Genomic DNA, 23,663 nt, shown 5'->3' with positions numbered 1-23,663 from the left:
TTTGAGTGAGGACGTACCCGTTTCTGCCCCTGTCGTTGATGTAAAGGCCAAGAACCCTGATGATGTCCTTCTGTGGTATTGGGTCTCCATTAAGGTTGACTTCAACAGTGGGTCTACGTCGCCGAGAGCTGTGTAGTGCCAGCAACTCCGACTTTTCGGGGGAGCAAATAAGCCCGCAGTTAGCGGCGTATAGGCTTGCACGATGGTTACGGCCTCTTGAAGGCGGTCCTCGATTTCCGCGGTAGAATAGCCCGTGGTCCAAATAGTGATGTCATCCGCGTAGAAGGCGTGCCGCAGATGCGATACCTCATTCAGCTTGGCTGGGAGTTTGATTAAAGCAATATTGAAAAGTAAGGGTAATAGAACAGCACCCTGTGACGGGCCGCGTGTGCCTAGCTGTATTTGGCTGGGTTGTGCCAGACCGAGGTCGGCATAGATAGTACGACCATGAAGGAAATTGTTTACATATGCATATGTTCTTGCACCGCAATTGATGTGGTTGGTTGGTTGGTTCACAGGAAGGGAAATGCGCAGTATCTGTCAAGCTTGTTTCTGGGGACAACTAAACCGCGCCGTAAGGGGAGGGAGGAAGGTGGGAGTGAAAGTGGAAAGAGAGAAAGAGGAGCCGTAGTGGAGGGCTACGGAGTAATTTCGACCACCTGGGGATCTTTAACGTGCGCTGACATCGCATAGCACATGGACGCCTCTTCGTTTCGCCTCCATCGAAACGCAGCCGCCGAGGTCGGGTTCGAGCCCGGGCACTCCCTACAGTAGTCGGGCGTCTTACCACTGCACCACTCCGGCGGCTCATATTTTCGAAAATAGAGTGGTGATTTACGTTATCAAACGCCCCTTGAGGTCGAGAGCGAGAATTGTCCTGAAAAAAGGCTTTTTAGGGGGTGTTATGACTTTTTCCTTAAGGTAAATTGATTAATTAAATTGGTTCACAGGAAGAGAAAGGCGCAGTAACTTACACTTGCTCTGTGGACACCCGAAACGCTCCGTAAAGGAAGGGAGGAAGGTGGGAGTTAAAGTGGAAAGAGAGAAAGAGGAGCCGTAGTGGAGGGCTACGGAGTAATTTCGACTACCTGGGGATCTTTAACGTGCGCTGACATCGCACAGCACACGGACGCCACTTCGTTTCGTTTGCCTTAAGCTGCAGGAGTATATCTTGGGTGGACAAGCCGGGTCGGAATCCGAATATGGTGTGGGTACAAGTCATTTTAGGGTCCTCTGAGCCTTCGTCACCTGGCGACAGATAGCGGAAATGTTGTAAAAATGAATAAGAGTGCATTTAATTCTTGCCGTACTCGTTGCTGCAATAGATTGACACTACTTGTCTGAGCTCTGAGCGATTAAAACATCTGTTCGAATCCTTTCTCAACTTCTTGTTTAAATCGCAACGCTAAAATAAGCTTGATGTAGGCGATTTTTAGCGCAAACAAAGAGAAGGACAAAGGCACATCAAGATGAACTACGAACTCGCCCAGGAGTAAGTTTTAACTAAAATAAGCTACCAAGATATTTAGCTGGAGGCGTTCCCCTTTAGGTTGCAATGTGTGATGTTTTCAATTCTCAATAGCCGCAAAACCTGCGGTGAACAGAGCCATGAGGTGACGGCATGACAACGGTAACACTATTCAATTACCTTCACCGTAATAATTTCCTGCCTACAGTAAGTGTATGTTACCTTCAGATTCCGTTCAGAGACACCTCTCGGTAACAATCGCCGTTTAACCCGTTGAGAGGCAGCCAGTGAGAAGAAAGAAGTTGCGGGACCCTAGGGTTGAGGAAACGGAATTACGCCAGCCCGACAGGTACAATCAGCGAGCGCGCTGATTGCCTGCTTCAAATCTGCCGCACTGCGAAGGCGATTCACCGCTAAGGAATCGGCGCCAGGGTGTCTGGCATTCCAGGCGTGTTTGATCATGTTGACCACCCGATGCTTCCTGTCAGTGCGCCGCTGTCTTGAGGAGCAGCACAAGAGTCGGCAAAAAGGCTGTCAGCAGGAGAAGCCCGACGTTTGGTTGAGCGGAACCCGGGTGGCCACTCACGCGGCCGCCCGAGTGTTCTTTCCTCAGGGTTGCATTTGATCCGCTAGCTCTGCTGCGGCAACCACATCAATCCCGCTGATCACACCATGGTGATGACAAACTATTCACGTCCGCCCTTGGGGGTAAGCTTTCTACTGAATTAAGGAGTGCTACTTTAGGAGGACTGAAATGCTTGAAACAAACATTCATCAAAAGGTGAGAACAAGGCCAGATGCTGAGCTATGCCATATTGCATGGGTCTTTCAGTGTAATACAAATATAAACAGAAAACAGAGACCGAAAAGAAGGGCGGAGTGGCGGCCTTGTTCACGTCGAATCTGGAGGCTCAGCAGGCTCTGATCAAGAGAGCACAGCAGCAGTGACGGCCAGTGGTGACCCAGACTGATAGGAACTGCCGCAACTCTTTGCCACAACTGTTCTTTCCCAAATTAGTATACTGTTCAATAAACGTATTCTATCTCCTCTATACAACGGCGTCATGTCTGTTTTCGACGTTGAACTCCATATTCCTTACCGCCAAGTTTTGCTCAGTTTACCTTTATTTGTGCCTGGATAATGTTCCTCGTATACGACTGCCTGATCTAGACTTTCCAGGTAGAACGAGAGGAAGAAGATAGATAACATGGCATGAAAGAGAACTGAACAAGGGTAGGGGGGGGGGGGGGGGGGGGGGGCTCAGTTCGCAGGTCGAGCCAACGTTTCGACAAGGATAGGATAGAATAGGATAGGAAATACGTTAGCTTCTCTAGGAAGGTCTTGTGCTAGTAGCAGAAGAGGTCCATATTCCGTCTTCTCACAGGGTCGGTGCCTCTATTCCAGGGCTCCGCTGAGCTTCGCTGCTCGCTGGGCGTGCTAGATTAGACCTAGTTGGCAATCCAAATCGCCTCTAGAGAGCCGTCTCTCCCACTGTTCCGCACTCAGGTCTTTGCGAAAGCTATCGTTATTTCTACATTGACACGTGATGTGGTATAACGAAGGTTTGCTACTACACCATGGGCAGGTGTCCCGATATTGTGACGGGTAAATTTTGCTTAGGCTATGCAGGTTAGGGAATGTTCCTGTCTGCAGTCTTCGCCAGTACACTGCCTCTTGTTGTTTTAGATCCCGATGAGGCGGCGGATAGCGGATCCGTACCCCCTTATAGTAGTTCAGAATCTCTGAGTACGTAGGGCCGACTCGCTCGGGTAGATCGTCCGATTGGGAGGAAGCTCGGCTCGTGTATACCCTCGAGCTACCTGATCGGCGCGTTCGTTCCCCGCTATGTCGGTGTGTCCTGGCACCCAGTAGATGTTGTGTTTGACTTTTGATGGGGTCGCGCTCTTGAGAAGCCTGAGCGCGGCGCGACCTATGCGGCCGTTCATGTAGTTACGGCACGCTTCTCTCGAATCTGTAAGGATGGTAAGGGACGTGTTGCTTTGATACCCGGCTACCACCGCGAGAGCAACGGCCAATTCCTCCCCTTCAGTTACCGTGCATTCCCTGACTGAGGCGCTAGCTAGTTCCTTTAGGTTGGAATCAATAGCTACCGCCACTGCGCTATTATGTGAGCTTCCTGTATACGGAGCCGCGTCCGTGTATACCGTTGTGGATCTTGTAGCTAAATTTATTTGTACATACTTCGCCCGGGCTGCCCTACGGGCCACATGCAAGTTGGGGTCCATGTTCCGGGGAAGGGAGCTAAACTTTAGCGTCTGGCGAATTGCGTCCGGTATGCTCGCAGTACTATTCTCGATTTCCGCAGTTGCACCTAGTCCCAGTCGCCTAAGAAGCGAGCGCCCCGTAGGAGTCTGCTGGAGCCTGGCTATCTGCGTGACCAGTTGGGCTTCTTTGATCTCTTCGAAGGTGTTGTGAACGCCAAGAGCTAGTAGTTTTGCGTTAGAGGTGTTCATTGGTAGGTGCAGGGCTGTCTTGTAAGCTTTGCGGATGATGATATCTGCACTTTCCACTTCTCCTTTGTTGAGGTTGAAATACGGGAGGGCGTAGCCTACGCGACTGAGTACCAGGCTCTGAACCAGGCGCAGGGTATCCCCCTCTCGCATACCGCTCCGCTTCTGCGACACACGCGTGATCATCCTGGCGACCTGAGTGGTCGATCGCTTGAGAAGGCCGAGCGTATGGCCGCATCATTGATTGCTCTGAAGCCACATTCCTAAGACTCGTATCTTGTCTCGTTCGGGAAGTAGCTGTCCTTCGAGGGAGACATTGAGGGTCCCTTCTTTGTGTTTCCCTTTGTGAACTCGCAAGAGTTCGGATTTTTCTGTGGAGCAGGCGAGACCTCGTGCACGGACATATTCTTCTACGCAGGTAGCCGCTGCTTGCAGTCGTTCTTCTTTCTGGCCGAGCGACCCGGAGGTAACCCAAACCGTGAAGTCGGTTTGGGTTACCCAAATCCAAACGTTTCGACAAGTGGACTTCACTTCGTCTGGGCAGAGCGATCATCACTGGCAGGGGTATAAATGCGCTTTTGCTGCCGAAGAAGAAAAGCTAGGGAGGGGGAGAGTGGGTGTGAAGAAATTAGGTCAATGAGTGTGGAAGGCGAGGATGGTGAGGAGAAATTAGGTCAAGGCGTGAATAAAAAATAAATAAAAAAAGGTTTCTTCAGTATGTATTTCTCAGCCTGAAACTGGTGATCTTGTGGCCTGAAAAAGAAATAAAAGCGGCAGTACCAGGAAAAACTACAATGCGGGGTGGATGATTAGTGAGCACCTAAAGGAGGTTCGGTGCAGACACATGCTTTCTTGAAAAGGGGCAGGCATTCCAAAGGGTCCTGATATTTTGAAGTATATCTACAGGGGAACAATTAAAAGCCTTCCGCAAAGGAAAGAGAACGACAAAGAAATATAATAACAGGACAGTAAACCACATCTGCCACGAAAAAAAAAAAAGTTCAAGGGCCAACTAAAGTAGGAAGCGATCAGAAGGAAACGTACTGGAACAACACGTGCACCATATGCTATTGCGGAGGGGGGATAGAGTGTACACGTGCTGTGAATAAACTGTACAATTAATGCTATTTCGGATCGTTTCCCCGGCTAGTTATGGTGTAGAGAATATATTTAAGATATTCTAACGTTCCTTTAGAGATATTTAATCCTGCTGGTTCTAATGTTCTAAGTTTATGGATTAGATATGCCTCTCTATATTTTCTATCCCTTGCAGATTTAAAGCCTGCCTGGACAATACATAATTTAATTTCTTCGAACTGATGGTCTTCCGGATTGAAATGCTGGGAAACTGTTTTCGGGAAGTTTTTGCCCGTGTCTGCCCGATGGCCATTCAGCCTTATGTTTATTGATTGCCCTCTCCGATATACTGTTTATGACAGAAGGAGCAAAGGTAGACAACGCTTAAAGATGTGCAAATAAAGCCGGAGCTTATGTGAAAAGTGAGATCGCTTGTACTACTTTTGACCTTGGTGTCTTTTTTTTATATGATTGCACGTTTTACATCTAGGTCGAGAGCAAGCATGTGGTAGTGTTGGATGGTTGTCGTGGAGTTTAGAATGTACTAGAATATCTCCGAGGTTTCTATTACGTTTGTATGTTACCCTTGGTGCCTCCGGGAATATTTTCTTTAGGCGTCAATTACATGGTTACATGGAGTGGTATTTCTGCAGAATATTGTTTATGTTAGGAAGGGCATTAGAGTATTTAGCTACAAAAGAAGACTGGCGTTCGGTGTTGGTCTTTGGTCGTTTCGTGAGTACATCGTTGCGGTTTAAAGTGCTTGCTTTTTCGAGGGCCATATTAAGGGAGTTACCGGGATAGTTCCTCTGAATTAGTGTTGCTTTGTGCTGCTCTGGTCTTTGCTGCTCTAGTCTAGTGCTACTTCAGACTTTGCAGCTCAAAAGCACTACACTTGTTTATGCAGGATTTCAAAATTCAAGAGACAGTAAAGGCTCAAATGAGTGAAAGCTGCAATTAAAGCATTTGAGATGTTTCGTGTTAGAGATTAAAAGGATGATGCAAGTGCTGAATAAAAGAAAAAAAAAAGAAAGAAGTAGAAAGTGTCTGAAAATAAAGGCCATGGAGGAGCTTTTAGCGGCATTATACGCAGCACGTAAAAACGTGGGTGAAGGCAATAGAAATCTGATACGTCCCGAACATTCACTCCCTTGTTTAGTTATTTAGTTTAGTTATTAGAGAGACCTCGCATCAAATCATAGATTTTATTCCCTGATTATGTGACATTATTGAATGCTAGCGCAAAACATTTATGTGCTTAACCTACACGCTTCACGCATTGGAAACCTTGAATGACATGCAATTATTAAAGGAGCGCTTCACTTCCGTTTTACTCGAATTGCACTGCGTAAGGATGGACCTCGGCGCTGCCTGTTCCGTAGAAAGCCGTGTTTGGACCCTTCTAAATACCCGTTCGCAGTACAGTGCGCGGGGTTACATCCCTGCCATTGCAGTAACATTTCGTTGATTCGAAGCGCAACTTGCAGCCTCCGTGGGCCTCGTCACCACGTCTTTCGTGGTGTTTGCCTCCATCGTCATCCCTTTCGGCTTGGCATCATCCGTGCCGTCCGAGGTGAAGGAGGGTGGCATTCAGGAGATGGTCATCACCCTCTGCCTGCTGCTGCCCAACGTAGGCTTCAGTTACTTCCTTGTAAACGTCGCCGACCTCGGCTACGGCGCTGGTGAGCAACACCATCAGTGAGAGCTCAGACCAAATGTGGACTAATACCACCGAGTTAGTCGTGTTAGCGGACTTGCTTTCTCTGATACGGGCGGTAGGTAATCTGCTCTACCGAAAGGGCTTCACACATATTGGATAATTGCTTTATGAGAGAAATAACTTGGCCTTAGAGATCAAGCGATATCAGCTTTGCCTGCACCTAACTGTGCTCTGTAAAGCCAGGAATATCGTTTTCAATTTGTTCTAACCTTCAGACAGACCTTCTTGTAGCGGTAGGAACGCTGATGTCAACCGGAAGTGCATAGAGACGTGATGAAAAGCAGTATGCATAAAGGCTGGTTTCACAAATTTCTCGTGACTTCACAATAACTGGTCACCTGCACCGAATGATGACTTGACAAACAAGAGGCCCCTTGAACACGTTATATTCAATGTAAGGGTCATCTCTGTTCAAATATTCGTTCACCTCTTCACTCTCACCAACCAGCTGAAGTTTCCAGGTGCATAGAACGGCAATCGCGCGTCCACGCAGGCCATCGTTGAGGCGGCTTATCCTGTACATGTGGCATCCCCGCTTGTGATCCGATTCTATGCTTTTTCTCTGTCAGGTGCTCCCGGTGCGCGGTTCTCAAACGTTGCACACGTGGGTCTGCACGGGACCAGCGTGTACCGTGCCGTGCATGCTATGGTCGGGTCGTGCTTCCTCACCGGTGTGCTCTGCTGGTATCTGAGCAACGTCTGGCCACACGGCTACTCCTTTCCAGAGAATTTCTGGTTCTTTCTGCAGGTAGGAGTCGTTGACCCATTGTTGAACGTGCTGTAAATCGCACTTTCATTGGCGAACAGTTTAGCCTTGATGACTCCTAAAGACCGAAAGAAGCGTTTAAATTTGCCATGAAGCATTGGCGCGACGAATTTGCGTCTTGCATTTGTTGCTATAATGCCTCTCAGTAGATGAACCTTTTGACTATTCATCAAGGAAGCGCTATGCAATATTTTACGCCTCGTGACCACTTAGAGGATAATAGATTAAATATTGACAAGGAATATTTAGCATAACTCAGCGTTGCATATCATGCACTATGAAGGGTTTCGCATAACCTTGTGCTTTCCATGTGTCACGTAGTCGTTGGCGTTCTTCGCGGCTTTCACTGGAACACTTCGCAAGAGCTTGTGAACGCAGTGCCGAGTCGTCATCGAACACTGCGATCCTCTACACCGAAGAATCCTAGCGAGCACGCGTTAGCATAGCTGCTATATCAGGTACAACGTGTAGACTGTGGCATGACGCGGGTTTCCCCGAGACACTTATATATAGATGGGGCGGAAATCTGTGCGTTCGTGGAGAGAATTCGCGCGTGTGATATAAAACACATCCTCTTTTGTGTCATTTTGAGGTCATGTTTTAAAACATCCACATATTGAAAACGGCCGCCACTCATTCCGCTATTTAGCGCAACTTTGTTAGAGGCGATGAAGACGATGACATGTGGAGCGCAGCGTCAAAGAATGACAGCTTAGCCCATGAGTAGAAACCTACCACTGTTATGGTGCAGTTATCTGAGGCAGTGGCTAGCGAAGCTTCAAGTCTTGGCTTGGTTTCGGGTTTGGAACTCATTGGCAGCAAGTTTTTTATTCCTTCGATGCTCACAAAAGTCCGAGGTGAAAGCTGATTTAGACTCATGGAAGGAAAATATCGAAATGCAGTCAGTAGTGCGTTCCTAATAATTTCTATAGGTTCAGTATCCCCTTTCGCAAGCAGGATTTCCCATTCCTTTGAAGGGAGTATGATACACAGGAATAACACAGATTTTTACGTTGGGAAAGAAACCACTTAGGCCCGACAGGGAGAAAGAACCCCTCTAATCCTCCAAGTTTGGCACCAAATCTGTCTAATACCTTAATTCTGTTCGACTTGCGTCGCCATCTTTAAAAGTGCAGGGCCATGCAGTTTTATGGCGATACTGCGTACTTGCCACATTTGCGTCCGGGAAGCCGAGGACGGAACGAACCTCTGCGAGTAGTGCGTTATCGAATTATTTTCAGTTCTTTCCCGTGGCGCAGCTTTTGTTTTTTTAAGCGCGCGATATTTTGTATATGTGGCAATTCCATCGTATCAAGATTTATGTTTTATTACCATTCGGTTTTAGGTGTCTTGGTGGGAGGGGGCTGGGGGAGCGGCACCGCGGTGAAACTTGGTTCTCCCTAATGCAGAACCCTGCGCACGCGTACGACAATGGCCCAAGTTGAGAAACTTCTTCTTTCGCAGCCGTCGTACTGGGGCTACTGGCGTAGCGTCGGCGTCACAGAGGAGAATCTGGTCGAAGTCAAGGAGAACATGGCCCTCTTCGAGCCGCTGCGCGAGCAGAAGCAGGCCCATCTGGTCATCTACAAGCTGTCTAAGGTGAGCTTACCTCAAATAATTGTTTGGGCCCCATTTGCTAACAAAGCGTTTAGGTGCACGTTTCGTGTCAGAACCGAATAATTCTCAGATATAAGCCTGGCACGTAATAATCATGTGGTTAGGACATTGAGATTTTCTAGAAATGGTAAGAATTATTGAGGTAATTAGTGTATTACTTTCGCTACAGTCACCTAAGAACACTGAGCAACCACCGCAGAAGCTCAGTTGGTAGAACATCGGATGCGAAATTCGAAAGTCGTGAGTTCGGATCACATCGAAGACATGTGGTTGCTTTCTCTCCTAATTTCTTATCAATCATCTCCATGGTTCCTTCATTATTCTACACTGAATACATCCATAACCCTTACGTTTTCCTTGGTGATAGATAGCTTTTTATGTTTCATTTAGAGTTCGTAGGGGCTTATTCTATTGAAAATATCGGTCATCCATAGGCTCATGAATATAGCTCTAAGTTGACGTTTAAATCGCATAAATATGTAAATAATTGTTAAGCCATTTACGCACAGCTCGTGACTAGCTCATCACATGTACTCTACGGCTCTTCATAATTAATTTGTTTCATGCGCTAGTTTAGAAACCTTGTGTTGAGCCACTTACGTTATGTTGAGGTTTTCAAATATTAAAGCACAGCTTTAAATATGCCTTCTATTTATTTCTTTCATGTGGGCAAATACAATAAAACGAACTCGATCACAGTCCATCGCCCCCAAACCAGTGCTCTCGAAGAAAGTGTCTGTGGTATTCGGGCATTTAAACAACCAGTTCACCCATTTGTTCGTTAAAAGATTCAAATTCTGCGTGACACACGAGGCGAAGATGAGGAACGAAGACGGGACTAGCGCCGTTTATCTAAAAATGTTCTTGTAAACAACACTCGCCTTGTCAACTGTCATCGCCTTTGCCTCCCCTTTTGGAGAAATCTCGAGGCACTCGAAGCATTACTTTTGCGACGCCTAAAAGCGTGAGTTATAACGCGCTGAGCTTTTTTTTTTATGAAGCCATTGATTACCACACGTCCTTCGAAGACGGTGCTATTCCCGCATCGTAAGTCGCCATGTCTTAAGCTTAGGGAATTCTGTGGAAGCAAAGCTACTACTCAGCATATACCCGCGCTCTTTTTCGACAATCCAGTTTGCTTATGGACTAGAAATTTTTATAAAAACCGGCATCAACCCAAAGCGACCACGCAACAGTTCCCGTGGATGACCGTGCAACTTCCATTGCTATTATACTTTCTTAACTTTCATTTTAATGTAGACAGATTCGAACTACATCACATATCGGCTGATTCCCTTTGCTATGCGGTGGATTCGCCCAGCACAACACCGACAATGCTCAAGCACTAGATGGCCTATGTGCATAGTATATGCGCCTACGTTAGAGAAGAAGCGGCGCAGATGAAACTTCATGAAAAAGGCGATCTTCAGTGCACAGCGCGATACTCTTTTGAAGTTATACACGAGGCACGCCCTAGTGTAAAGTGTTTTCTTATAATGCAGTGTAGTATAGTATAGTATAGTATAGTATAGTATAGTATAGTATAGTATAGTATAGTATAGTATAGTATAGTATAGTATAGTATAGTATAGAGTAGTATAGTATAGTATAGTATAGTATAGTATAGTATAGTATAGTATAGTATAGTATAGTATAGTATAGAGTAGTATAGTATAGTATAGTATAGTATAGTATAGTATAGTATAGTATAGTATAGTATAGTATAGTATAGTATAGAGTAGTATAGTATAGTATAGTATAGTATAGTATAGTATAGTATAGTATAGTATAGTATAGTATAGTATAGTATAGTATAGTATAGTATAGTATAGTATAGAGTAGTATAGTATAGTATAGTATAGTATAGTATAGTATAGTATAGTATAGTATAGTATAGTATAGTATAGAGTAGTATAGTATAGTATAGTATAGTATAGTATAGTATAGTATAGTATAGTATAGTATAGTATAGTATAGTATAGTATAGTGCAGTATAGTATAGTGCAGTACTCTCGAGCCTGGACCAGGGAAGCTGATCTGTTCTTTGAGGCCCGGGTTCGAAACCCAGTGGCAGTAATTGTTTTTTGTCAGCTCGTGCAGATATGCTCTGTCCACAAATCTTGTTCACGCTAGTCTCGCTTTCGAATTAAAAGAAACCCTTGCAGGCAGCATTGAGAAACAGAAGGAGCTGACCAAGCTCAGCAGTTCCAAGCAATGCGACGCGCAGCATTTGAGTGATAAATTTTATAAGAAACCAAATTAAAGGTTTATCATTTACGAGGTTAACACTCCATAGGAAAGGATCCGAATTACTCCCACCACTTAAGTTTTCTCACAGACCTGGTGATGTCCCGAGCTCAAGTTTCGGCGCAACGCCAGCGCAGTGCCTCCCTTGATGGCAAGCGGTCGGAGCGAAATGTAGCCGCCTAGGCCAAGATTGAGCCCGGATTTTCCGGCTCAGTATAGCGCTTTAAATACTGAACCATTACGGCTAGGGTTATACACATTACAAAATCGTACATAGCATAAACTTTCCCGTTCTCCTTCATAGCTCTTTAAAAAACGATTCTCCTAGACCTTTTTAATAATTTCACTTAGTAGCGACACTGCATTACATCGATAGGTTTCTGCCATGTTACATTAGGATGTAGCGGGAGCAATGCGGAAACATAAAATATGTCTCCCCTTAGCCAGCAAAACGGCAAGGAAGCAAGGAGACATTAGAAATGAATTGGGCGGCTAAAGACCGCACGTAATGTGTGATGCAATGATGACATCGAAAGTATCATCGAGGGAACTTTTTTAGCAGTTTGAGTGGTTAAAATATTTACGTGGTGGCTGGTCCGCTGAAACGCTAGACCGACTAAAGTCCGCCATATATTTTCTTAGACATGTCTCGGCCAAATCACATTGTGATAGTATTCTAATCCGTGGTGATCGAAGGACACTCGTAGCATCCGCTATTCAGCAATGAAAATATAGAACAATCTTTCACTTCAAGAAACACCCGGAGTTTCGATATCTGTAATATATGAAAGAGCGGTTGAAGGCAACTTGGTTGCACACACTATACTAGGCCTAAAGAACAAAAAAAAAAGTGCAACCTATCTTCTCGTCAATATCCAGTAGGCGTGAGCATTAAATGCATTGGCGAAGCGCATTTCAGGCCGAATTCTTATCGAAGACATACAACGGCCTCGGCGGCCGCTTTCCGATGGAGGCGAAAAGCAAGGCGCCCGTGTGCTGTGCGATGTCAGTGCACGTTAAAGAACCCCAGGTGGTCGAAATTTCCGGAGTCCTCCACTACGGCGTCTCTCATGGCCTTAGTCGCTTTGGGACGTTAAACACCACAAACCAAACCAAACCAAACCAGCATTTAGCAGTTCGTGTGTTGTGTTACCGTTAACGCTACAGAAATACCGGAGATACCACTGAGCATGCGCGAGCGACTTTTACCAAGGCGACCACAGTACTGTGACACACATTCTACCGGGCAGCTGCCTTACGTCTCCTCTCGGTTAGAAACTCTCACTTCATGCCCGCATAGAAGCTTCAATCTTTTCGGAACCTATATTGAGATATACTGTATTTTTTTTTTCTGGGATGCAACCTATTATACCTTTATTGAATGCTGCGCAGGATATGGCGAAAGGCGGGTGACAATATTACTTGAAAAATTTTCTTTTCGAGTGCTCTCAGCGCCTCGTAAGTTGCCTGAGCTCACTGCATCATCTTTTCATCTGCAGGTTCTAGACCCCCTTTACCTCAAGTATCACATCATTCATGACGTCACAATGAAGATTTATATGGACAGCATTACAGTGTTTCTCGGAAGGAATGGCTGCGGGAAGTCGGTGTTGATCCGAATGCTGGCGGGTACGTGTCAGAGACAGTCTCTTTAAAGTTCTTCCGTATTTGCAATTATAGTTTCGCTCTAGGAGCGGAAGCACAATAGATAGAGTTCTGTCAAAAATTGCTGCGGCTTAGCTAGGCTAAGTCCAATTATGCGAGAAAAGCTTTGTTATGCTTGGTCACGCTGTGTTGCTAAGTCAGGTTAGACTCGTACAGATAACCTAGTTTACGGAGCGGAAGCTTTTCTGTGGTTTATTTATGCATGACTGTCTGCGAGTATGAAAGAAATGCAGCTGAAGCACTGCTTCTAGCGCGCGACTCTGTGACGTCGCATCTCGGGGAGTTCCGTTCGGGCGGAGTCATTCATGTACTTTCGGAACCTTAAAGAAGCCGAGGCCGTTTGCGCAGCTCTTCAGCTTCCGTTGCTTGCACTGTGCACGGCTATTACAATATCCAACAGCTCAATAAACAATAGCTGCCTGCGGATGACACTGCTTGTAAACCGCGCACGCGCACACGACCGCCCTGTTCTTTCGGTGGGCACAAAAATGGCCGACTGCACCACAGTTACCCACAATGCACTGAGCACGGCGCATTAGTGAATACCCCCTATAATAGTTGTTTCCAACTTTGTTTTCCTGTGCGCGTTTCTTTTTTGTTAATCGGTTTTATGTGACACCTTTTATTAATACAAATATAACGTTTTCAATGCAATCCACTGCTATCCACATCATCACTTTTTCTTTCGTTGCAATTTTACCGGTGATAGTTGGCTAAATGTGCGCACGCTTCCTTGCTGATCATATTTGAATCATTACTAATATCTCCTCAGGCTTGTTGTGATCTTGAGCGTTATGTTTAATTTCTTAGGTCTTTTGCTCTTCAGGGAGCTATTTTGGCACTAGGTTTTAGTGATTGCTGCATGGGCAAAGCAATCTACCTGCTTATGAAAATTTCAGCGTGTACTATGACTTTCGTTTTTAAAAATGTCATATTTTATTTACTCATTTGCGTCGGTTTCACACCTTTCTCATTTGTCTCTTTTCATCATCATTATCATCATCATCATCAGCCTGATTATACCCACTGCATGGCGAAGGCCTCTCCCATATTTCTCCACTTAACCCGGTTCTGTGCTAGCTGCATCCACTTGACCCCTGCGAACTTCTTAATCTCATCCGCCCATCTAACTTTCTGCCGCCCTCTGCTACGCTTTCCTTCCCTTGGAATCCAGTTTGTTACCCTCAGCGACCATCGGTTACCCTTTCTTCGCACTACACGTCCTGCCCATGTTCATTTCTTCTTCTTAATTTCTACTAGAATGTCAGTAACTTGAGTTATTTCTCTGACCCACTCTGCACGCTTTCTATCTCTTAATGTTACCCCTAGCATTCGTTCCATAGACCTCTGGGTTGTCCTCAACTTAAGTAGAACTCTCTTGGTTAGCCTCCACGTTTCAGCCCATAGGTGAGTACAGGCAAGATGCAACTGTTGTATACTTTCCTCTTGAGTGATACCGGTAAGCTGCTAGTCATAATCTGCGAGTGCTTGCCAAATGTGCTCCATCCCAATTTTATTCTTCTTGTTATTTCCTTTTCATGGTCCGGATCTGCGGTTACTACCTGTCCTAAGTAGACATATTCGCCTACTACTTCCAGTATTTCGTTACCTAATGTAAACTGCTGTTCCTTCCCGAGGCTGTTGAACATTACCTTAGTCTTCTGCATAGTGATTTTCAAGCCTACCTTTCTACTTTTCCTGTCTAGGTCATCAATCATTATTTGCAGTTCATCCCCCGAGTTGCTTAGTCATCAGCAAATCGCAGACTACTGAGGTATTCTCCATCTACCCTTATCCCTAACTGCTCCCATTCCATGTCTCTGAATACTTCCTCTAAACAAGCTTTGAATAGTACTGGGGAGATTGTGTCTCCTTGCCTAACACCTTTCTTTATGGGAATTTTGTTACTTTCTTTATGCAAAACTATGGTTGCTGTGCAGCCACTATATATATCTTCCAGCACTTTCACGTACGGCTCGTCTACCCCCTGATTTCGCAATGCCTGCATCACCGCCTAGGTTTCAACTGAGTCAAATGCTTTTTCGTAATCAATGAATGCTATGTATAAGGGCTGGTTATATTCCGAGCATTTTTTCTATCACCTGATTGATGGTATGGATATGATCGATAGTAGAGTACCGTTTCCGAAACCCTGCTTGATCCTTAGCTTGATTGCAGTCTGAGGTTGTCGTGATTCTATTAGTTGATTACCTTAGTAAATACCTTATACGTAACAGACAGTAAGCTGATTGGTCTGTAATTTTTAAGGTCCTTAGAGTCCCCTTTCTTGTGAATGAGGATAATGTTTGTATTCTTCCATGGTTCCGGTACCGTCGATGACACCAGGCGCTGCGTATACAGGGTGGCCAATTTTTCTAGCACGATATCCCCCCCCCCCCCCCCCCGTCCTTCGCAAATCTGTAGTTATCTGATCCTCTCCAGCTAATTTCCCCCTTTTCATAGTTTCTAGTGCTTTCTTGACCTCATCCTTCGTCACTGGTGGAACGTCTGACTGTTTTTCCCTACCGCCTGTTTCCCTACCGCCTGTTGTCTGTTTTACAAACAATGAAAAACTGATTAGGCGTCTCTTGCTTAGCTGTGGCTTATTTTTCCATCACAGGCCTATCAGTTTTTCATTTGCTACTGCTGCTTGGTTTGAGCCTGGGTATGCGTTTCGAGATAGCATTGTTTCGAACGCACCCCGCGCTTCCTGGCGCCGTCGTGCTTAGTACGATAAATATTGAGCGCATGACATTTCCTTTTATTGAAACAATCCTTTGTCTTTATTGCTTACGAAAAGGTGTTCTGCATCTGTTCAAGAATTTACAACTCAAATGAATGCATGTGTACATATATTGAATAATCATTCAACAAAAAAACGTTACTAGTGCTAATTGGGGGATATTTGTTTCGGAACCTCTGCCCAGTTTTGTCACAAGGTGCGTCCTTGCTATGAAATTCTGATTCTGAAAGCGTAATAACGGAGGCTGAGCCCCCCAAAAATGGCAAGGAGGAGGTCGAGAAAGAAAAGTACAAAAAAGAGATTTAACACTAGGATCAACTACATAAACATGTAAGGAGGTAGAAAAAGAGCGAAATGGCTAGATAGAACAGCAGCTGAAGGATGATAAAATATATGTGTATGCTCTATACAAGACTCATCTCAGGGATCGAGAAGATCCACCGTTTTAGAAAGCTACGTCTGCGAAGGGTGCAACAGAACGATAACGGAAAAAATGGGGGGGGGGGGGGGGGGGGGGGGGGGTAGGTGCGTTGATACACCAAGGAACAAACTGGCAAAGAATAAAATCATCTTGCAAGGAACATATCTGGATATCAAGAACAATTGCCGGCATACGGACATGGATAGGGGTAGTTTATTTAGGAACAGGACACTAATGCAGGCAAGAAAACAAGGATCTCGTTGAATGTCTCAGTGATGATATAAGCCAGTTTGGAGACGGGGCCGATATTATTCTAGTGGGGGACATGAACGGCCACATCGACGCTCTGGATGGATGCACGGATTGTAACGGGAAGCTCATACTAGAGTTTTGTGAGCGACACGACCTAGTTATTGTAAATAGAGAAACAAAATGCGAGAGACGAAACGTGTCAGGTGGGAATTCCGCAACAGGCAGACGACCATTGACTACTGTCTAATGTCGCAGGGAATTGATAGCAAGGTCACAAAAATGGAAATAGACGAAGAAGGGGAGTGTAGTCTGGGAAGTGATCATGAACATAATAGTCTGCAGATGAGGCCCTTGATGAAAAGAGAAATGGAACGTAGACAAAAAGCACACGCAAAATTAAACGACGATCAAATAGCGCAGATAGCAGCAGACATAGAGGAAGCAATAGAGAAAAGCCCCATAAAATACTGGGATTATGAACAGGTAGAACTACTCATAAGGAGAAAAATTAAGGAGGTTAAAGTAGCGAACCGCTGGAATGGAAAGAGGAAGCCACGAAGCTGGTGGAATAAGGAAATTAGGGAAGCCGTTGAACAACGACGGGCAGGGCAGCTTCAAGGGAACACCGAGAGGCAAAGAAAGCACAGGTATCCCAGGAGGAAATATACCGAAAATGGAAATCATATCGACAAGGGAAACTTGATGTACAGGCCCTCGTCCAAAGTAAAATAAAGCAGTCCACCAATCGCTAGATGGCTGACATACACAATGCCACTAGAGGCGGACCAAGAAAATTCTGGAACCATATAAGCTGGCTAGGTGAAATGAATAAAAGAAAACAGGATCGGATCCATCCATCCATCCATCCATCCATCCATCCATCCATCCATCCATCCATCCATCCATCCATCCATCCATCCATCCATCCATCCATCCATACATACATACATACATACATACATACATACATACATACATACATACATACATACATACATACATACATACATACATACATACATACATACATACATACATACATACATACATACATACATACATACATACATACATACATACATACATACATACATACATACATACATACATACATACATACATACATACATACATACATACATACATACATACATACATACATACATACATACATACATACATACATACATACATACATACATACATACATACATACATACATACATACATACATACATACATACATACATACATACATACATACATACATACATACATACATACATACATACATACATACATACATACATACATACATACATACATACATACATACATACATACATACATACATACATACATACATACATACATACATACATACATACATACATACATACATACATACATACATACATACATACATCCGTCCGTCCGTCCGTCCGTCCGTCCGTGTCCGGACAGCGGGTTTCCATATAAACGAGATGTAAATGCATGGCAAAAGTTCGGTCCCCAGAAAAACTGTCCATAATTCTATATTAACGAGGGTCGTATTAACAAGGCACTACGTGACTCTAGCTGAGAATGCGCCTCACGCAGGGCCCGGTTCACCAGCCTTGCATGGTGCTGTCCACAAGCGTTGTTTAGTGTTAAGTAGGAAGTGTTATCTTTGCCACACCTACCACATTAGCCCTCCCTGTCAACCACTGTTCCTAGCGTCGCCATCTGCATGAACACAAAACCATGCAAGCAGGACTTTAAGTACGAGCCTCGTCTCTCCAACGACATCTCCCGAGTTTCGATCCACAGTGCTGCATGGCGATAAAAAATCCGCCTTATCGTCATTGGCCTAGGTGGTCTCCCCGCCAACATGTGCAGGAGGCGCACCCATTGTAGCAGGGCTGGAGGGAGTAAGTCGCAAAGCATCAGTCAAACATAAGGCATCATCTTCAGAACTGCCTATAAGGACAGAACGTTGGATCTGAAGCGTGCCTTTCTTTTTTGTGTGTGCAATGGTACAAGCTTACTGTGTAAAGTGGGCTATTTCATGCCTGTTTGGCTGGAAACAGTCTAGAAAACTTTTACTCAGAGGTTTTCGAATAGTCCATAGTTCAGTTGTTACGTAGCCCGATACTGGAGTCTGTGAGCAGCGACCACGTTGACGTCGGCAAAATTGAAGTACCGCAAATGATATGAATCTAACAAGCCAGACAGCGAGCATGTGTTCAGTGTAGGGTAACATCCATTTCATTTTCCCCGCATAAGGCTGTCACGGCACATGAACATGTGCCTCGTCGAAGAAAATTTTACTGAGCTGTGGTGACTGCTTCATCAAATAAATTAGAACACTGCGGTACCAGCTAGCGCTTACACCGCATAATAGGCGATGCGAAAAGAAGGCTTATTGAAGGGCGCTCTGGAGACAGCGCCACATATAATAAAACAAGACCACATCTGCAGAAAAGAACACTGTGCACTTAAGAAACCCAGTGACTTTTTCTGGGGACAGCAGCATAAACTCATGAACTCAGGACAAGTTTTGATCAGTATTATGTCCCTTAAAGCCGAGAAATGGAACCTAACGACGGAAGAAGACCAAGTAATCGGCATATTTCATTCTTACATTTACATTCGAATAAGCGATGGGCAGGAAATTTTTTGCCCGCCTTTCATTTCTCTGTACCCCGTAGTGTTGACGCATATCTGAAGCCGCGAAGCTTTGTTCTGCTGCTTTGCCAATATTCAACGGCACCGAGATGACTTTTCTTGTAACGAATGCTGGGCCAAGATTTACCTCAAACTCTCTCACCCACGCCGAGCTTCTCCCACGTCGTTCTAGAACGTTGTAGTTGCCTTTGGCTGCTCTATTTCGATGTTTCATAGTCAGTTTTAACGTGATCGCGACAGAGGGTGGCAAGCGTTTTGCAGTTGGACGAAAGACACTCTTTTCGCGATCACTGCCGAGTTGCTTGATTGCTTTGTGGGCGGAACTCAGGCCAACAAAGAGTTCATTTGACTATGACGGCTGTGTTTAGATTTATTTTGTAGGGTATTCTCGCCACCACATGACAATATCCATGCACCGATGAAGTAATGATGAAAATACAAATCGCTTCTTTCTTTGACTCATTGCAACACTCACGTTGTCAAGACCAGTGCATGGAGATCTTCACTTCCGTTCCAGGTGCAATAAAACCGTCTTCAGGAACGGCATTTTTCGATGGCCTGGACATACGCACCAATCTTGAAAGAGTAAGAGCGAATACTGGCTACTGCCCGCAGAACAACACGCTGATTCCGTTCTTGACAGTTGAGGAGAACTTGCTCTTCACTGCTGAGGTGAGTATAACGCTGGTCTGGGAGCGAATAGGAGCAGCCCACAACCCAGAGAAAAAGATTTATATTTTAGTATAGCTCGGTATGCCGAGGATTTTCTGAACGCGCTCAGAGATATTGAAATAAAGCTCCTCATTGCCGCGACTGGGAATCTATCCCAAGGCGGAAACAGATCAACTTCGCTTGCATTCCATTTGAGTACTGCGCCATCGCCACATTCGAATATCTTGCGTATTTAACTGCCACTCTACGCTCCTGCCCATTTGCGCGTAATCGATCCAGAACACACCGTTATTGATTCCCTGTTTAAGGTGCTCCCACGATTATGGTACGGTATACGTTTTTAAGTTTTAAGTTTAAAAGGGATGCGGTGCATCGGTTTATCTTGCAAGGTGCCCAGCATGAATGAATAAAAAAATTATTTTATACACAGGGAGGGTACATCAGCGGTCCTTAAGGGACCACCCGTTACATTTACGAGGTAACCTCTCTTTTACGGGAGCCCATTGGCGTCGGCCGCTGCCCGTGACTCCTACACCAAGGCCCGTTGCGCCGTCAGGTCAGTCCTCCCGGGAAGGGTTCGGTAGGGGGATAGATTGTAAGTTTTTCACATGCTCAAACCATGTGGAAAAGGTCCGAGGGCTTTTCCTCACAGGGCAGGCATTTCCCCTTCTGGAGAGCAAAAATGTTTTCGCAGGTACCATGTTCGGGTTCCACCCACACCGGTCCGCACAGGATGTCCCGTTTCAACTTGACCTAGAAATCCTCAACCCGATCGAATAGCCCCTAAATGATAAGGTAGTACTCGCTTTGGATTGAAGGAGGCCTTCGACAACATCCCCTACGCAAATACTTAACACATCCTTCCCAAACTGATTGCGTCCAAAACAACTTTAACTACATTAGGAAATTCCTCACTGACCAACAATCAGACATCCGGATTCAGAACACCACACACCGTCGATGCTAATTAGGCATGCGAGGGACCCTGCAGGGAGCGGTCCTTCCGCCCCGTAATTCGCTCTAGAAATGATGAGATTTCCCGCTCGGCTGTTGAGAGCCGATGGCATCCAGCACACGTTGTATGCTGACATCACCATCTGGGCTAAACACGGCTCAATAGAAGAAATGGAGGCCAACCTGCAGCAAACGTTAGACAACGTAGACAACTAGGCACAATGTTGCGGCCTTCACTGCTCCCCGTCAAAATCCGAATTTGTGCACATACGCCCCTCAAAAATGTGCACCCCCAAAATCTATTTCACCCTTAACAGTGCGCCCACACCCGAACACGACGAGATCCGAGTACTGGGGCTCTTTACTCACAAAAATCTCGAAGTTGAATCAACAGTGACCAATTTACGAAAGGTGGTGTACCAGATGGGCAGCATGGTCCACAGGGTTGCGAACAAGCGCGGGGGTTACGATGCAAAGACTCCTTGCGACTGGCGAATGCATTTGTAACCAGTCGAGTCCTATACTCGGCTCCATACCTACACCTGCGCAAATTTGACAAGAATGCACTAGAAGTGATTCTCCGTAAAGTATGCAAGCGTGCCCTCGGCCTCTCGGTCAACATCTCCCACAAGCGCCTACTTGGCCTCGGTATGATGAACGCCTATAATGAGCTGCGAGGAGCGCCTGATGGACAAATACACGAGACTGCCTAAAACGCCATCGGATCGCTATCTCATTGCCCGACTACACATCCACCACTCAATACATTCGGAAGAGCGCGTATATATCCCAACACAGCGGAGATAGGCCTTGCACGTACGCCCTCTTCCGGCCAACATGGCACGAGATGACCATAGTGGCAGAAGTCTCGCGCAGGCGGAAGCCTTGGCTCGCCACTATGGACAGTTTTCCATGGCAGGTTTATACGTGGCGCCTCAGGTCCGCACCATGAGGTTTGTGTTAGACCGCAGTCGTCCTCCAAAACACTGCAATAAATGAACTCACTTTCCTTGCACACATCTTTACACACGTGGAAGTGGTTACCATCGCCCTAGCCGCCGCAGATCAGGACTCACGGGTCATCATCACCGACTCGAGGGGCGCCTGCCTCAATATCCAGCAGGGGTAAAACATGTTATGGGGGGAGAACACTCAGTAATGTGTAACACAAAATCAGGCGGACGGTACACAGACGAAGTTCGCCAACAACACTGGGCAGGAAGCAGAGGCCATGATATGTGAGAAGTTCACGAGGGGCACCATCATGGCTTTTCGCGTCGTGAAGATGGAAATCAGCGACGTCTGTAGCGCACCTTGTCGGGATGGCGTGGGTAATGGCATAGCGCGTAGCATAATCGGTCGCGAAGGCGATCCATTTGTTGCCCTAGGTGGAGACTGGGAAGGGCCCAAGCAAGTCAACGCTAACACGGTAAAGCGGGTCACTCGGGATAGGGATTGGCTGCAAGTGTCCAGAAGGCAATACGGATGTTTCTTCCGGCCCTGACACAACTCGAATGCGGCCGCGTAATGTTGGACGGAGCGATAGAGGCCCGGCAAGTATAAATTCTGGCGTACGCTATCATACGTGCGGGACAATATTTTAATACTTCGCCAGCAAAATGTTTCAAAACAGCGACTATCTCAGTGCCCCTGCGCATCGAACGATTATTTGGACTCCGGCTGACACTGGCCTCGAGGGAAACGAAACGGCCGATGCCACCACGCGCGCGCTAACTTTCCGGGCACCCCCCTCGTCCCCCACCCTACCGGCATCAAACTAGGTTTAGTTGTCATTCAGAATCGCCCTGTACTAATCATCCGCTCGGGTTTCTAAACAAAAAGCGGACCTCGATGGGAAAAAGTTATGGGCTAGAAAATAGCACGGTTATAATAAAACAATAAACTGAAGAAAATTGTGTATTTGACGCAATTCTGACCAAATTTCTTTGATGCCGCACCAGAGCACGCTATAATTACTCCATGCCGGTAACTGCATATAGCGACCACACATTTTTTCTTACTATATGATTAACTGCGCTGTTTCTCACTTTACATCATGTTCTCAAGTGCAGACATCGCAGCCGTTCGTTAGCAGGTTGCCATATAAGCCTAATTCATTTTTTCCTATAGCTATCAGAAGGTGCCACATTGTCACGTCTTCATTACACATATATTATTATTATTATTATTATTATTATTATTATTATTATTATTATTATTATTATTATTATTATTATTATTATTATTATTATTATTATTATTATTATTATTATTATTATTATTACGGCTCTCAGAATATCCTAACTTACCAGTGCTGTCTATTTTATCATTCCCTTAGAACGTATGTAAGTCTTGCTGCATACAGATGTATGTAGCGCAGTACTGCATGTGATATTGCGTCATATAGCTTTACGCGTCGCCAATTTAACAGCGACGAGAATATTCGGCTTCCGACTAAGCCTTTCACAGGCGTAAATACTCAAGGAAGCGTTGAGCGAACGAAAGCTCGTAACGAGGAATGCGATGGGGTATTCTTGTGGTCAGGGTAGTATACACTTCATCGGCCTCATAACTTCGATGCATTTGTAGAGTAACGCACATACTCGAAGTACAGAGAAGAATTGTAATCTAGAGTATATGCTTTTATGCTTATAAGCGCTCTACTGCCAAAAAACTGTCTTCAGATGTAAAGCTTGGAGACCAAGGTACAATTCATTGAGGACTGGTTTTTGCGTTTACTTTTGCAACCAACAGGTTTACCCTTTCTGAATATCGAACCGAACTGGACTTCCCGGCTAGAGCTTCAAACCCGTCATATCCTGTCCGGTTTGCGCTCTGAGCCGGAAATTGGTGATATTTAGATTGCCGTAGGTGTAGTAACGCATACGTATATTGGCTTACCAGACGCATCCTACGCATGCG

At 45.5% G+C, this 23,663-nt stretch overlaps 1 protein-coding gene across 1 annotated transcript in view; it reads left to right on the top strand.

Moving 5' to 3' along the window:
• Window positions 1-23,663, top strand: part of LOC146208839 (phospholipid-transporting ATPase ABCA3-like) — a 114,954-nt gene that overhangs the window by 25,570 nt on the left and 65,721 nt on the right. Inside the window, exons 5-9 of the mRNA XM_084579428.1 lie at window positions 6,505-6,699; window positions 7,307-7,485; window positions 8,968-9,102; window positions 12,867-12,996; window positions 19,633-19,787. Coding sequence (XP_084435554.1) covers window positions 6,505-6,699; window positions 7,307-7,485; window positions 8,968-9,102; window positions 12,867-12,996; window positions 19,633-19,787 — 794 coding nt within the window. The remainder of the gene's footprint in view (window positions 1-6,504; window positions 6,700-7,306; window positions 7,486-8,967; window positions 9,103-12,866; window positions 12,997-19,632; window positions 19,788-23,663) is intronic.

The sequence above is a fragment of the Amblyomma maculatum genome, chromosome 1 (assembly GCF_055883805.1).
Source record: "Amblyomma maculatum isolate TAMU_Amacu chromosome 1, ASM5588380v1, whole genome shotgun sequence".
Taxonomy (NCBI): Eukaryota; Metazoa; Arthropoda; class Arachnida; order Ixodida; family Ixodidae; genus Amblyomma; species Amblyomma maculatum.
This window is presented reverse-complemented; position numbering and strand designations above follow the sequence as displayed.